The following is a 12,959-nucleotide window of genomic DNA, read 5'->3' on the forward strand; positions in this document are numbered from 1 at the left end:
AAATTTGTAATTAAAGTGAGTATTTCAAAAGTGCCCCAAGCCATTTGCAGTGCTCTAAATTGCATCCAAAGGAAGCCAAACTCAGGCATTGCAGGGACTTCTCAATACTCTGGGAAGTGGAGAATGTCCCTCAGCTGAGAGTACAAAATGGGAAAAGTAAACATCCACAGCAGGAGCCTTCACCAACTTGGTGCCCTCCAGATGTTTTGGACTACAACTCCCATCAGCCCCAGATGGGACTGAGAGGCAGAAACAGACGGAGGGCGCCAGGTAGCTGAAGGCTGTGCCACTTTCAGCTCTCTGAATTGAAAGGATTGTCTGCCTTCAGCCATTGTGCTCTACATCTGCTGGGTAAAATGGAAACACTGGACAGCTTGTTACGATGGGGTGAACGTACCAGCAGCTTTAGAGCCACACCCATTGATAGCCTCTAGAGATCTTTCCCAGCTATCACACGGGGTTTTTTGTTTCTTTATAAAATAAATCACACTAAGGAGGGTGCTTGATCATGTCATTGTCCAGGGCTGTCCTTCCTAGACAGGCGCTCACACAGACGGCATTTTCTGGCCTCCAGGGGACTGTCAGGGTGGTTATTTTAGTCTGGATGTGCTTCCCTGGAAAACGTGCCACCCTCACCTCTTCTCCAGCCTTATCTCCAGCCTCTCCAAGTGCCGGAAAGTGGCAGCCCCCCTTTTCAGCAGCCCTCAGCCAACACATCTGCAATGCAAGTCGCCACTGTTCTGCATCTACAATTCCTGGCTTCATCTTGACTGGACCCCTCGGGGACTGAAACTGGGCCATAGAGGAGCTGCCTATTGCTGATACGCCAGAGACAAAAGAAAGGCAGGCGCTTGGGTAAGAGTGACCTGCTCTGACCAGGACTGGGGAGCTTGAACATAAAAGGGAGAGCAAAGGGTGCTATCCCTTGCTTGGTGCTGCCTCTGGGTCCAGCCAACCAGATCCGAGGGATGTCCTTCCCCTTGGCCGGATCCTGTATTTCTGCCTTGGCAAACACTCGTTTTCTCTCCTCTCTCTCCCACCCCCGCCTTGAGCACCTGATTCATTTCAAATACCTGTAGCTTGCTTTTCCATTTCAAATAAAGGTCCCAAAATGAGTTGCAATAATTTGAGGAATCAAAGGAAGTCAAGCGGAATACCAACTCGCCAGATTGCAGTGCAATAAGAAGCACCACCAGTCAGACCTCCCTTTATACAATGTCAGGAGCTGGAATCAGGAGCAGGTCAGTAGTAAAACACCCAGTGTCAGTTAACTCTATTCAAAGAAACCCAAAACAGTGCAGGCCTAGTGATCACAGCAACTCTTCCCAGTAGGTCTTGCCCCAAGAAGGCAGTCTCTAAGACTCTCCCCCAGGTCCTTCCCCAGCAACCTGAGGCTCCTCCATATCATCTTTCTTTGCTTCACCCTCTTCATTCCTTTTTCTGTTCTGGGAGACAAGGTGGGAGGGGAGCTGGTCACAGCAGGAGGGGAAGACTTCCTGGCTTCTTCAGCAGCCTGCCTGACCTACTCTTGGCCCCCTTCCTCTCCAGCCTCTGCTTCTGCTCTTGAGTCAGAACTGCTCTCTGCCCCAGCCTCTTCCTGCTCACTGAACCCTGTTACCTCTTCAGCTTCTGACACCTTCTCCTCCCAGTCTTCTCCCTCTGACCACTCATCGTTGTCCCACCACCAATCCCCTGGCTCTGAGCCTTCTTCCCCTGGGGGTTCCCTTGAGGGTTCCCCACCATTCCTCTGCATCCAGCCAGTCCATGGCACAGGACCCCCAAGAAGCAGCCATCTTGGGAAGGAACTGGAGAAGGGCCTGTGCTGAAAATTCTGATTCTCAGACACGTTCAGATAGGAGAAGAGGACCTCCCAGCATTTGTTGTATGCAAAGGGAAGAGGAATTGTGACACAATTTCCATGCTGCAGGTCTCAGATTGGGTGGGGAGGGAGACACCCCCCCCAGGTTTCTCCTGCTCCAGGCAGCTGCTGCCTAGATTGCTGGCTACCCCACATCAGAGGATCACAGGGGCTGGCAGGCTGCAAATCATGGGCAGCAAAGCCATGCCAGCCATGCCTGTATACCTGAAGGAGCGTCTCCACCCCCATCATTCAGCCCGCACACTGAGATCCAGCGCCGAGGGCCTTCTGGCGGTTCCCTCATTGCGAGAAGTGAGGCTACAGGGAACCAGACAGAGGGCCTTCTCGGTAGTGGCGCCCGCCCTGTGGAACGCCCTCCCATCAGATGTCAAAGAGATAAATAATTACCTGACATTCAGAAGACATCTTAAGGCAGCCCTGTTCAGGGAAGTTTTAATATGTAATGCTGTACTGTTTTTAACACTGATTGGGAGCCGCCCAGAGTGGCTGGGGAAACTCAGCCAGATGGGTGGGGTATAAATATATTATTATTATTATTATTATTATTATTATTATTATTCCCTATTACTTCTGCATTCCAGGGTTCTCTCGCTATCTGGGCCAAGCATCAGCCACCTCCATCCTGGCTCTTGCCACCCCTTGCCTTCAGCTCTCAGTTTACCCTCCTTTAGCCCTGTAGTGTATCAGTCATGGACACTCTGTGATGTCCCCTCCTTGCATAGGCAAATAAATGTCCACTAGCTGTGCTAACAAAGCCCCCCCCCCCACTGCTTTCCTAACCTTTGACCTTTGTCTGTGCAGTTTGTTGTCTTCTGCTGTCTGTTTGATGTTGTGTGTCATTGCAGGTCATTTGTTCTGGAAACCAGCTGGAATAATGTAGAAAAAACCCCAATTGCTCCTAGGACATACCCTCCGACATTTCTCTGATGAAAATAGGGGCGTCCCATACCAAAATGATAATTCTACTATTTATACTCCACCCATCTGACTGTGTTGCCATTCTGGGCAGTTTGTAACATATATATATAACATATAAAGCACAGCTTTAGCATATATAGAAACGTCATGTAAAAACTTCCCTATACAGGGCTGCTCAGATGGCTCAGGGGTCAGATATCTCCATACCCTCGAATATTTCTGCAATGAAAATAGGGACGTCTCAAGGAAAAGCAGGACATTCTGGGATCAAATCAGAAACCGAGACGGCGTCTGTAGATCTAGGACATCCCTAGAAAATAGGGGCATTTGGAGGGTCTGCTAGGATGCTCAGGACAATATGGGCCTAAGCTGAGAGCCAGCACCTGGACTTTGAAAAGAATTAAAATTATGCAAGCGTCCATTTTGTGTTTGCTTTTATAGGGATAGAGATTAATTCTCTAGCCCAGTTTGAATTTAGTTTCCAGTTGGGGGAGTAGCCCAGGTTCCAGTTGGCAGGGGGGTGGTTTCTTGAACAGATCGAGGGAATCTGCATTCCACAATGTTCCAATCAAGAGTTTGGGTAGAGCAGAATGCATTCTGGACTTAAAAGTTCTGTTCTTAGACTTCAGAGTGGCAACACTCTTAGGGGCATCTTGTGCTGGTACCACCAACTGTAGGATCATATGGAAACTTTTTTAAAGTGTTTATACGCCCCTGAACAATGCATTTTCTGTTACTTGTCCCATGAAAATCACCAGGTGTCCCGTCATTTATCTCATATCAAAGATCTACCTTATCTGAGATCTATTTTTATTCCAGCTGTTCATTCCTGGTTCATCACTAAATAAAATGAAACGCAACAAATTGTGTGATCAAAATATGGGGGGACTTGTTAGATAAACACAGAAACAGCATGCATGGTGTAATCTGAATGTGACTCTGATTATGTAGTGCAATTTACCATATATTGATTTCATAAAAGCTTGTAAAAAACAACAACCCCTCAAAGTGGTTTACAAAAAAAGATGAAACAAAAAAAATAAAATCGATAAGGCAGTGTCTCTTTCAATATATTCTGCAGCTTCCATTCATTTCAATGGGGCTTCCAGGGAGAACACTCTTGTGGATTACACCCCATGGTAATTCATAGAAATTCCTCACCTCCGGCACCAAAATGTGCCAGGCCAGTACAAACTTGAAAAGTCCTGTGCTTACTTCCTATTTGGAAGCCCTCAGCAGGGGCAGATTTAGGGGAGCACGGCTGGTTCGCCCGCACTGGGCGCCGAGCTGAGAGGGCGCCTCAGGGGGTGCTGCAACAATGACTTGGAACAGAAGGCGAGTTCCAGGGTGTGTGCAGAATTTGAGTGTCTCACAGGGCGTAGCTGAGATTTGAAAGCTCAAAATCTGCCACTGGCCTCAGGCACCTTATTATCTCACAGGCTCAGTTTCTCAGTCTGTAAAATGGAAGTTCTAACTATGGCTGGAAATAAGCGTGAGCTCCAGTTTCCCTGGCAAACCACTCTAAACACACAGACCCTGGGTTGTTGCAAGGACAAATAGCATTTGTATTATTTAGCACGTTGACACAGAAATAGGTAGCTATAGTTGTTAACTGAAACCCAAATACCCAACATGTTTTGGATTAAGTCAGCCTTCTCCAACTGGCGCCCTCCAGATGGTCTGAAAGCCAGCTGGGGCTGGTGGAAGTCGAAGTCCAAAACATCAGGAGGCCGCTGGGTTGAAGGAAGGCTGGGCTGTGTTAGTGATGCGTTTCTGCCTGCACTTCCCTTCCCTTCCCACACTTTGTTGTATTTCCCCGTGTTGAATTTTGGAAGACTCTTGGGGCAGGGAGCTGCCCTCTTGCACTTTTCTAAAGCATCGGCCACACTGAGAGCACCATAGAAATAGTCGCAATGTGCTGGGCATAGAAAGGGCAGCTGGTGCATTATGTGGAAAAATGTATGCACCCAGCCACCCTTTGCACAGCCCGCCCAACACCAGTTTAGCCAGCAAGCACTGGGGATGAATAAACTGGGGAGCAAATCTGAGAATTTCACATTCTCTCAGTTTATTATGTTTCCAGTCCTAAATTCAGTTTCTCCACATTTCCACATCAGCTAGCAAACTTTTTTTTTTTTAGGTCCTGAAAATTCTTCAGCATTTTAACGTGCATTTTATACCTAAGACAATACATAACATTTCTTGTAAATGGCTTAGAGGTTTTATTACAATCAAGTTATATATTTAACTTGCCAAATAAAGTCAAGCAATAATATTTTTGCAAAGCAATTTTCTCCAACGTGATGTGCTTTCGTACGTCATTTTCACCAATGCATGCATTTATTTGCACACTACCCTAGTAGATACATTTTTGTACACATCACTTGGGCTGGAGAAATGCAAAATTTGGAGAAGTGTGAATTTCAAAGGATGGCCTCGTTTTGCTCTGCACAGTTTTGGAAATTGCTAATTTGGTGACTTTGCCTTTAAATGAAAACAGACTTGAATTTGCCCCTCATCCCTAAATCTGGGACGGCTATGTTTTATAAGGCAGCACAACAGCTGAGTGGGCAGCACACCTCAACCTTCCTTGCTGAACTGCTGTGGCAGAAGATATCACTCACCAGTTGCTCTGCTTTGGGTCAACCCTGTTAGGAAGGAAAAGAGGGAGGGAGGGAGGCAGGCAGGAAGCTGCTCACACTTACGACAAGAATGAACGTTCCCAGGAATTCTGAGAGGGCTTCCTTCACCAAGTGGTTCTTCAGGGCCAATTTTTCCTTGAAACTCCTCTTCATGATCTTGCTCATTTTGGCTCCTTCTTGCTTGGTGCTTCTGGAGCGAGGCAACAGAAGAACGGTAGTAGCTTTACAATCTTCTCTGCAATTGTCACTTACTTCCCCCCCTTTTCTTCTTCTTAACTTTGGCACTCCTCCTCATATGTTGAAATACGAGCTGTGGAGTGCCGCAACACAGTCCTTGGAATCATCTGATCGTTCCAGAGCTTTACAGAGACCACTTCACATTCCCTGCTCGTTCATTGAGAGTTTCCATCATGTGCTTTTCCTTCCTGGTCCTGCAGGCACTATTTATATCAGGCCTGACTAGATAATAACACACGTCAGCTCACTTCCAGGAGCTAGCCCACACTTTCCCTCCTAATTCCCTCCTAATTTCTGGCTCTCTGGATTAATCATTACCTGCTAATCATGACCCCCCACCTCCAAAATAAACACCCATGCAATTAAACAAGCTGAGGGCAGGGTGGGGGACAGGACAGAAAGGCAGGAAAATGATCTCTTATATCACCTGCCAAATGCAAAAGCACTGCAGTAATTGGCTGGTTTTTAAAAAAACAACAACACAACAACCCTCAAAAGATTTTTTTCCTTTAGGTGCTTACCAGGAGGTGTGTCCATACTGAAAAGGTGAGAGTCAGATTGCTGCTCACATTTGTGGAATGCATTCTGTCTCCACATGCCCAGGTGAACAGAGAGCATTTCAGGCAAGGCGAATCAATGGCATTGCTCTGGCATCCCACCAGAGAACCTTCTGGGTGTTAAAAACACCAGGAGAGCCCTGCTGGATCATTCAGACTCCTCCGCCAAGGAGCTTCTCGAAGCAGTTTACAAGTAAGCAAAGATAAAAACCACAACGGTCCAATTATTACAAAACAAATTATTACAACACAAGAGGAACAAAGAGCAGCACCAGCTATCAACATATTAAGCAGGAACGGAATCAAAAACTTGCTTTAAAATGAAAGGTTTTCAATTCCCGGTAGAACAAAGACAGAGAAGAAGAGGACCCCTAGCCTCTTGAAGCAGGGAGTTCCACAGGCAGGGCCACCACAGAGAAAGCCCTGCCATGTGTCGCGTCATGGGGGCAGGGGCAACAGCCAACCTTAAAGGATTTTGGGCAGAGTCACATAAGAGGAGACTGCCCTTCAAGGAGTATGGTCTCAAGCTTTTTTTAGACTTTAAAGGGTCTCAGTTCAAGTAGATCAACAGCCACTTCGGGTCTCAGATCACAGGTTCATTCCTCGTGGAGCCCTTCGATTTCTCTTTGTTCTCCCCTCTGGTGGTGGATCAGAGGCTCCAAACCTGGACCCCAGTCCCCAAGCGGTCTCTGTAGTTGCACCCAGGGCCTCAAGGCACCAGTGGCGTAGTGTGGGGGGTGCAGGGGGGGCCGGCCGCACCGGGCGCAACATCTGGGGTTACGGCAAATCCATAGGTTAGGGGGCGCAAATCCACGGGTTAGGGGGCGCAAATCCACGGGTTAGGGGGCGCAAATTACTTGCCTTGCCCTGGGTGCTGACAACCCACGCTACGCCACTGCAAGGCACAACTCCACAATCAAAACTGATTTCCCACTGGTACCCTGGGAGTCCCCTCCATCTTTTTTCCTCTCGCTGCCCCTGGATCACTTCACCCCCTGCTCCAAACTGAAAATCAAAGTCCTGCCACAAGTCTTTATCTGGGGGCCCCTTCTTCAAGAACAGCTGGCCCAGTCACCCAAGCTGACAGCCACGTATTCCCCTCTCTGCTTATTCCCAATCTCTCTCGCACCCCTCATGGCCCCAAATAAAGGCAGGAAACACAGCATCTCTTGCTCCCCAAACTCACAGGACCCTGGCGGCTGGGGCCTGCTTAAGACCTGCACTCAGTAGAGGGACTGGTCCCATCCCACAAGGCCATCTTGGGGCACCCAGAAGGCAAAGTCTTGGGAGGGTTTAATCTCACCAAGTTCAGTAGGCGCTACCCTGGTGCATGCCCATGGATTGCCAACTTTCTCCACCACCACTTCCTCAGGTACCAGCTGCTCTTCCTGCATGCTCACACATGCCTCCCATTCCTTCTGCTGCCCCCCTTCTTCTGGCATTTCTGCAGGCACTAGTTTCTCTTGCTCATGCATGCCCACCTCTTCCATCTCCTCCTGCACCGCTGGCACACATGGAGTGAAGAGGTCGATGAGCAGCAGCTCTTCACCTCCATCCTGCAGTTTGCTCTCCGCTCACTTTCCTCCTGCATCCCTTCTTCCACAACAGGCTCCCAGGGGGTTGAGACATCTAGCAGAAGCAGCTCCTCAGCTCCAACCAGCTTGCCCTTCTCCATAAGAGCCAACTCCTAGGGGCTGCGGGCACTTCAGCCCCCACAATAAAATATTTGAGGGGGCTGGGCTCCCCAAAGTTGATGCATTCAAATGGTGTGCATGCACTGTGTCATGTGATCAGTTATGTGGGGCGGGGCTTACCTGGGTCCCCCACAATGTTTTATTCAAGATGGCACCCCTGTCTTTTGCGGAGGCGTCATCTTCCCCCTTGCTTTCAGCTACTGACTGCCTCTGTTTGCGGTCCCAGCCCCTCTGCTGCCCATTCGCACTCTGGATCTCTTTGCCCACTCCTTCCATCTGGGTGCCTTGCAGGAGGGTTCCTGGGTCACTTTCAACCCCCTGTAGCATCTCACACAGCATGGCCCTCACCTCGCATGGAGTCACGCTTTCCTCTCCATGTTGACTTATTGCCCACTTTGCCACCAGGGAAAGAACCAGGGCAAAAAAGAGAGAAAGAAAAGCACTTGGACACAGCTACTTTTTTGGCAGAATTTAATGAGGGTCTTGCATCAGGACCAACACAGGGCTTTGTCAAGGCGTTGTGCAAAGACTGCAGGAGTAGGTTCATCAAGGACATAACAGGAAAAGTATACGTCAACTTGCACATAATCTGATTTGGGGTTTTCTTAGAAACTTGGAAGGAGCTATAAGCCAGTTTCAGCAGAAAACCAACTTCTGCTTTGCAAAATGTCTTGGTCAGAAGGGTGGGCGAAGCAGTTGTTGGCATCTGTCTGTCTCTGGAGACAATGGAGGAGTGCGGCTTTGGGAGTGAAGTAAAACTGTTGGAAGGTTGCAGCGCTTGCTGTGGCTGTAGGAACCGATACAGGAGAGGCATGTTTTGTTGCAGCTGGGGCAGATGGAGACGTCTGGTTGTGCTGCTGCAGATGCGCCATGGCCTTTCTTCTCTCTGCGCTCCTCCCAGCGATCATTCCTCCTCTGGTCACTGCTATGAACATACAACCTGAATGTCTGTCTCCAGGCGCTGTGGTCGTCTGCAAGGGAGTCCCACATGGGAGTGGGGTAGGTTTGATGTTGCCATCCTTCATGCCACATTTGCAGACATCTTTGGAACACAGAGTTGGAGAAGCAGTATAGACACCAGAAGCTGTTTCCAGTCTTCCTCCTCCTTCTCCCCCCTGCTTCCCCTGCTCTTTCAGATCTCATTTATTCCAGCACCACTCCCATACCCTCCAACATTTTTGCCCCCAAAATTGGGGCGTCAAAAATGCTCTTCCAGTCCAGTGCTCTGGCGCTTGTCAGCTGGGTTGCACCAGAGCCCTGGTGTGACCTGTGCCAGAATGAGCATGTTTTGCAAGACATTCAGGGCTTTTAATAGGGAAGCCCAGTTCTTTTGGGCACTCCATGTTCAGCCCCAATCTGTGGAGAAGGCCCACCATGGGAGCTACCATCAGCAAACTGGGTACTGTAGCCCCGTGGATAATTGACACTGAAGCTTCTTTCTGTGAGAGTCTTAAGTCCTTCTTGGCTAAACCAAGGGGAGGATATAGGAAGATAATCTAAAAGGTGGTGGTGGGGATGTCACACAGGGGACATTCCCAGCCCTATTTGGAGATGCCAGTGGGAACTGAGCCTGTGACCTTGTGTGGGCAAAGCATGGGCTCAACCACTTTGCTCTAATCTTTCTCCCAATATCAGAAGAATAGGCAGCAAGTCTCTCAGCAGAGGCAGGTTTATCAGTATGAGGAGCAAGCACTGAGGCCCAGGGCTTCATAGGGCCTGGTGTGCTGGGACTGACTGGTTGGGAGCAGCTGATGGGATGCTCTGGAAAGTTGGCACTGTAGCCTAGAAGCTCCAGTCTGCTGGGTTTGCAGAGGGAGTGAGGAGCATGGTAGAGTAGTAGTAGTAGTAGTAGTAATAATAATAATAATAATAATAATAATAATAATAATAATAATAATAATAATAAATTATTTATATCCCGCCCATCTGGCTGGGTTTCCCCAGCCACTCTGGGCGGCTTCCAACAAAATATTAAAAATACATTAAAACATCAGTCATTAAAAACTTCCCTAAACAAGGCTGCCTTCAGATGTCTTCTAAAAGTCAGAGAGTTGTTTATTTTCTTGACATCTGATGGGAGGATGTGCCACAGGGTGGGCGCCACTACCGAGAAGGCCCTCTGCCTGGTTCCCTGTAACCTCACTTCTCGCAGTGAGGGAACCGCCAGAAGGCCCTCGGAGCTGGACCTCAGCGTCCGGGCAGAACGATGGGGGTGGAGATGCCCCTTCAGGTATACTGGGCCAAGGCCATTTAGGGCTTTAAAGGTCAGCACCAACACTTTGAATTGTGCTCGTAAACGTACTGGGAGCCAATGTAGGTCTTTCAAGACTGGTGTTATGTGGTCTTGGCGGCCACTCCCAGTCACCAGTCTAGACCAATGCATTTTTCTGCCTGGAGAAGTTTGTGTACACCCACACCCACCCACACCCACACCCTACATACAAAAGTTGACTGGAGCAGCAGCTGCATCTTGTTTCAGCGCTGGTGAAGGGCAGCGTCTTCTAACACGACTGAGGCAGGAGGCTACCTTAAGGGTGCAGGGCAGGTCACGTGGCCTAGAGAGGAATGGCTGGGGATTCTACAAGGAAGAGACAGGGGCCTGCTGTTAGGATTTTGCCTCCCTCTGCCTAACGGTAGAGCCAGCCCCTATGTTCAACACAAGCCCCAACATGTGAGTGTGTGTGTGCACACGTGCATGGACACAAACACACACCCTTTCTCTTTCACACACTGTTATTTAATCCCTGGCAGGAAATGTGCCATTGCTGCTGCCACAGCATGCCCCTGACAGTTCCCTTGCCCAGTTAGTCAATATGAGATTATAAAAAGGGCGTGAAATTCAGGCATTAACATTTACCCAGAGCAGTTTTTGTTTAGTTAGCTGTGGCATACCTGCTGGGGCTTGTGAGAGTCCCCTGGAGGCTTCAGGTGCAGCCTAAGTCCTGTGAGGCGTGCCCTTGCCCACCAGGCAGCAACATGCAGGATGCTTGACCATATATTCAATAGGCAATGTGATCTAGCTGTCCTTTGTTCCAGGTCTCTTATGCAGGGCTGCAAGGTGTGGTGGAACAACACCCCATGCAAACCTATAATCTACATGGGGAAGTGCTGTAGCTCAATGGCAGAGGGTCCGACTCACATGCTGAAGGTCCCAGGTTCAATCCTTGGCAGCTCCAGGTGGGGTTGAGGTGGTCTCCTGCCTGAAACGCTGGAGAGCTGCTGCCAGTCAGTGTAGGAAATAGAAAGTGAGATGGACCATATTGTCTAACTCAATATAAGGTAGCTTCCTATGTACGTTTGTTCATTCCATCAGCCCAGCCCTTTAAATTTCAGATCCCTCCTTTCTTCCATCAAGAAAATGGTGATGTGCAGGGGGGCTTCCCAAGCTGTCTCCACTCCAGATCTGCTTCTCTTCAACAAGGCAGCTGCATCCCGATGGCCCACAATAACATTTTGCTGCCTGGAGCAAAGGACAACATTTGGCTGCCTTGACCTCCCCACACCCCTCACTGGCGGAGAGTGGAATGTTACTCCCACCCTGGTGACAGAGCAGTGTCCCCCACCTCATCAAGCTAGTTTAGGGGGACACTTCTACTCTAGGGTTACCAGACGTCCCCGGTTCCTGGGGACAGTCCCCAGATTTGCAAATCTGTCCCCGGGAAACGTGGCAGCGGCAGCCTCAGCAGCCCGGAGCCAGCCTGGTAGTGCAATTGGCTCTGGCTGGCTTCAGGAGCTGCTTGCTGCCATGGCGCCCGCCATTTTCCCTCTCCGGAAGTCCCCATATGATGTGTCTTGTGCACAACACATCGCATAGGGACTTCCGGAAAGGAAAAATGGTGGGCGCCATGACCGCAAGCAGCTCCTGAAGCCAGCCAGAGCCAACTGCGCTACCAGGCTGGCTCCGGGCTGCTGACTGCCGCTGCCGCCGACACTGCCAAAGGGGAACCGGGGGCGTCTGGTGGTACAGATCTCCTGCTCCCTGCCCCCTTTGTTTCGACTGATTGGGGGAGGCTCGGGTTGCGGGTGGGCGTCTGTTGCCCAGTTTTTAAAAAACTCTGCACATTTATGTTTCACAGGGTGTGAAAGAAGGGCTTTGCAGCTTTATACAATATGCATGTGTGCTTGGGCCCAGGGTCTTTTGCCTCACCATCCCCACTACTGACTCCCTGTTGCTACTCAGCTTAAAAAAAAAAAAGTGTCCCCAGATTCATTGAAAAAAATCTGGTAACCATATTCTACTCCCCTGCCCTCCAGCATCTCACTGCCACTGCCCATCCCATGGCCTCTGCTACCTGAAGCAGCTGCTTTACTCTACCTAATGGTTTCATTTCATTGTAAACTGATTACTGTCTGGAAGATCTCAAGGCAATTTACAGTAGATAAACACATAAGGGTGTATCAGAGGTACACACAGTAGGAGAGGGTCTTCTCGGTGGCTGCTCCCAGGCCTAGGAACTCCCTTCCTAGAGAACTGTGGTGGTTGTCTTTTCGCTGGCAGGCAAAGACTTTCTTGTTCCAACAGGCTTTTGGGAACTGACTGACTGTACAGAAAGGGCTTGCGCTGTGATGTTTCTATTGTAACAATTGGTATGTTTTAATAGAGAGTAGGGACGTGGGTGGCACTGTGGGTTAAACCACAGAGCCTAGGGCTTGCTGATCAGAAGGTCGGCGGTTCGAATCCCCGCGACGGGATGAGCTTGGTCCCTGCTCCTGCCAACCTGTGCAAGTAGATAAATACGTACCGCTCTGGCGGGAAGGTAAACGGTGTTTTTGTGCGCTGCTCTGGTTCGCCAGAAGCGGCTTAGTCATGCTGGCCACATGACCCGGAAGCTGTACGCCGGCTCCCTCGGCCAGTAAAGCGAGATGAGCGCCGCAACCCCAGAGTCGGCCACGACTGGTCAGGGGTCCCTTTACCTTTACCTTAATAGAGAGTGAGTGTGGAGTCCCGTCCCCCCTTGGTGTCTAATTGTTTTTTAATGGTAGCTAATATCTGAAGGAGCAATGGACTCATGCCCCAGCCACACTGGTCACT

The 12,959-nt window shown here is 49.5% G+C and overlaps 1 protein-coding gene across 1 annotated transcript in view; it reads right to left on the reverse strand.

The window, feature by feature from the left end:
- The window catches only part of AQP9 (aquaporin 9), a 28,306-nt gene extending 22,340 nt beyond the window's left edge, over positions 1–5,966 (reverse strand). Inside the window, exon 1 of the mRNA XM_028706517.2 lies at positions 5,503–5,966. Coding sequence (XP_028562350.2) covers positions 5,503–5,604 — 102 coding nt within the window. The 5' untranslated portion in view covers positions 5,605–5,966. The remainder of the gene's footprint in view (positions 1–5,502) is intronic.
- Between the last annotated feature and the right edge of the window lie 6,993 nt (positions 5,967–12,959).

Source organism: Podarcis muralis, chromosome 14 (genome assembly GCF_964188315.1).
Source record: "Podarcis muralis chromosome 14, rPodMur119.hap1.1, whole genome shotgun sequence".
Lineage (NCBI taxonomy): Eukaryota > Metazoa > Chordata > Lepidosauria > Squamata > Lacertidae > Podarcis > Podarcis muralis.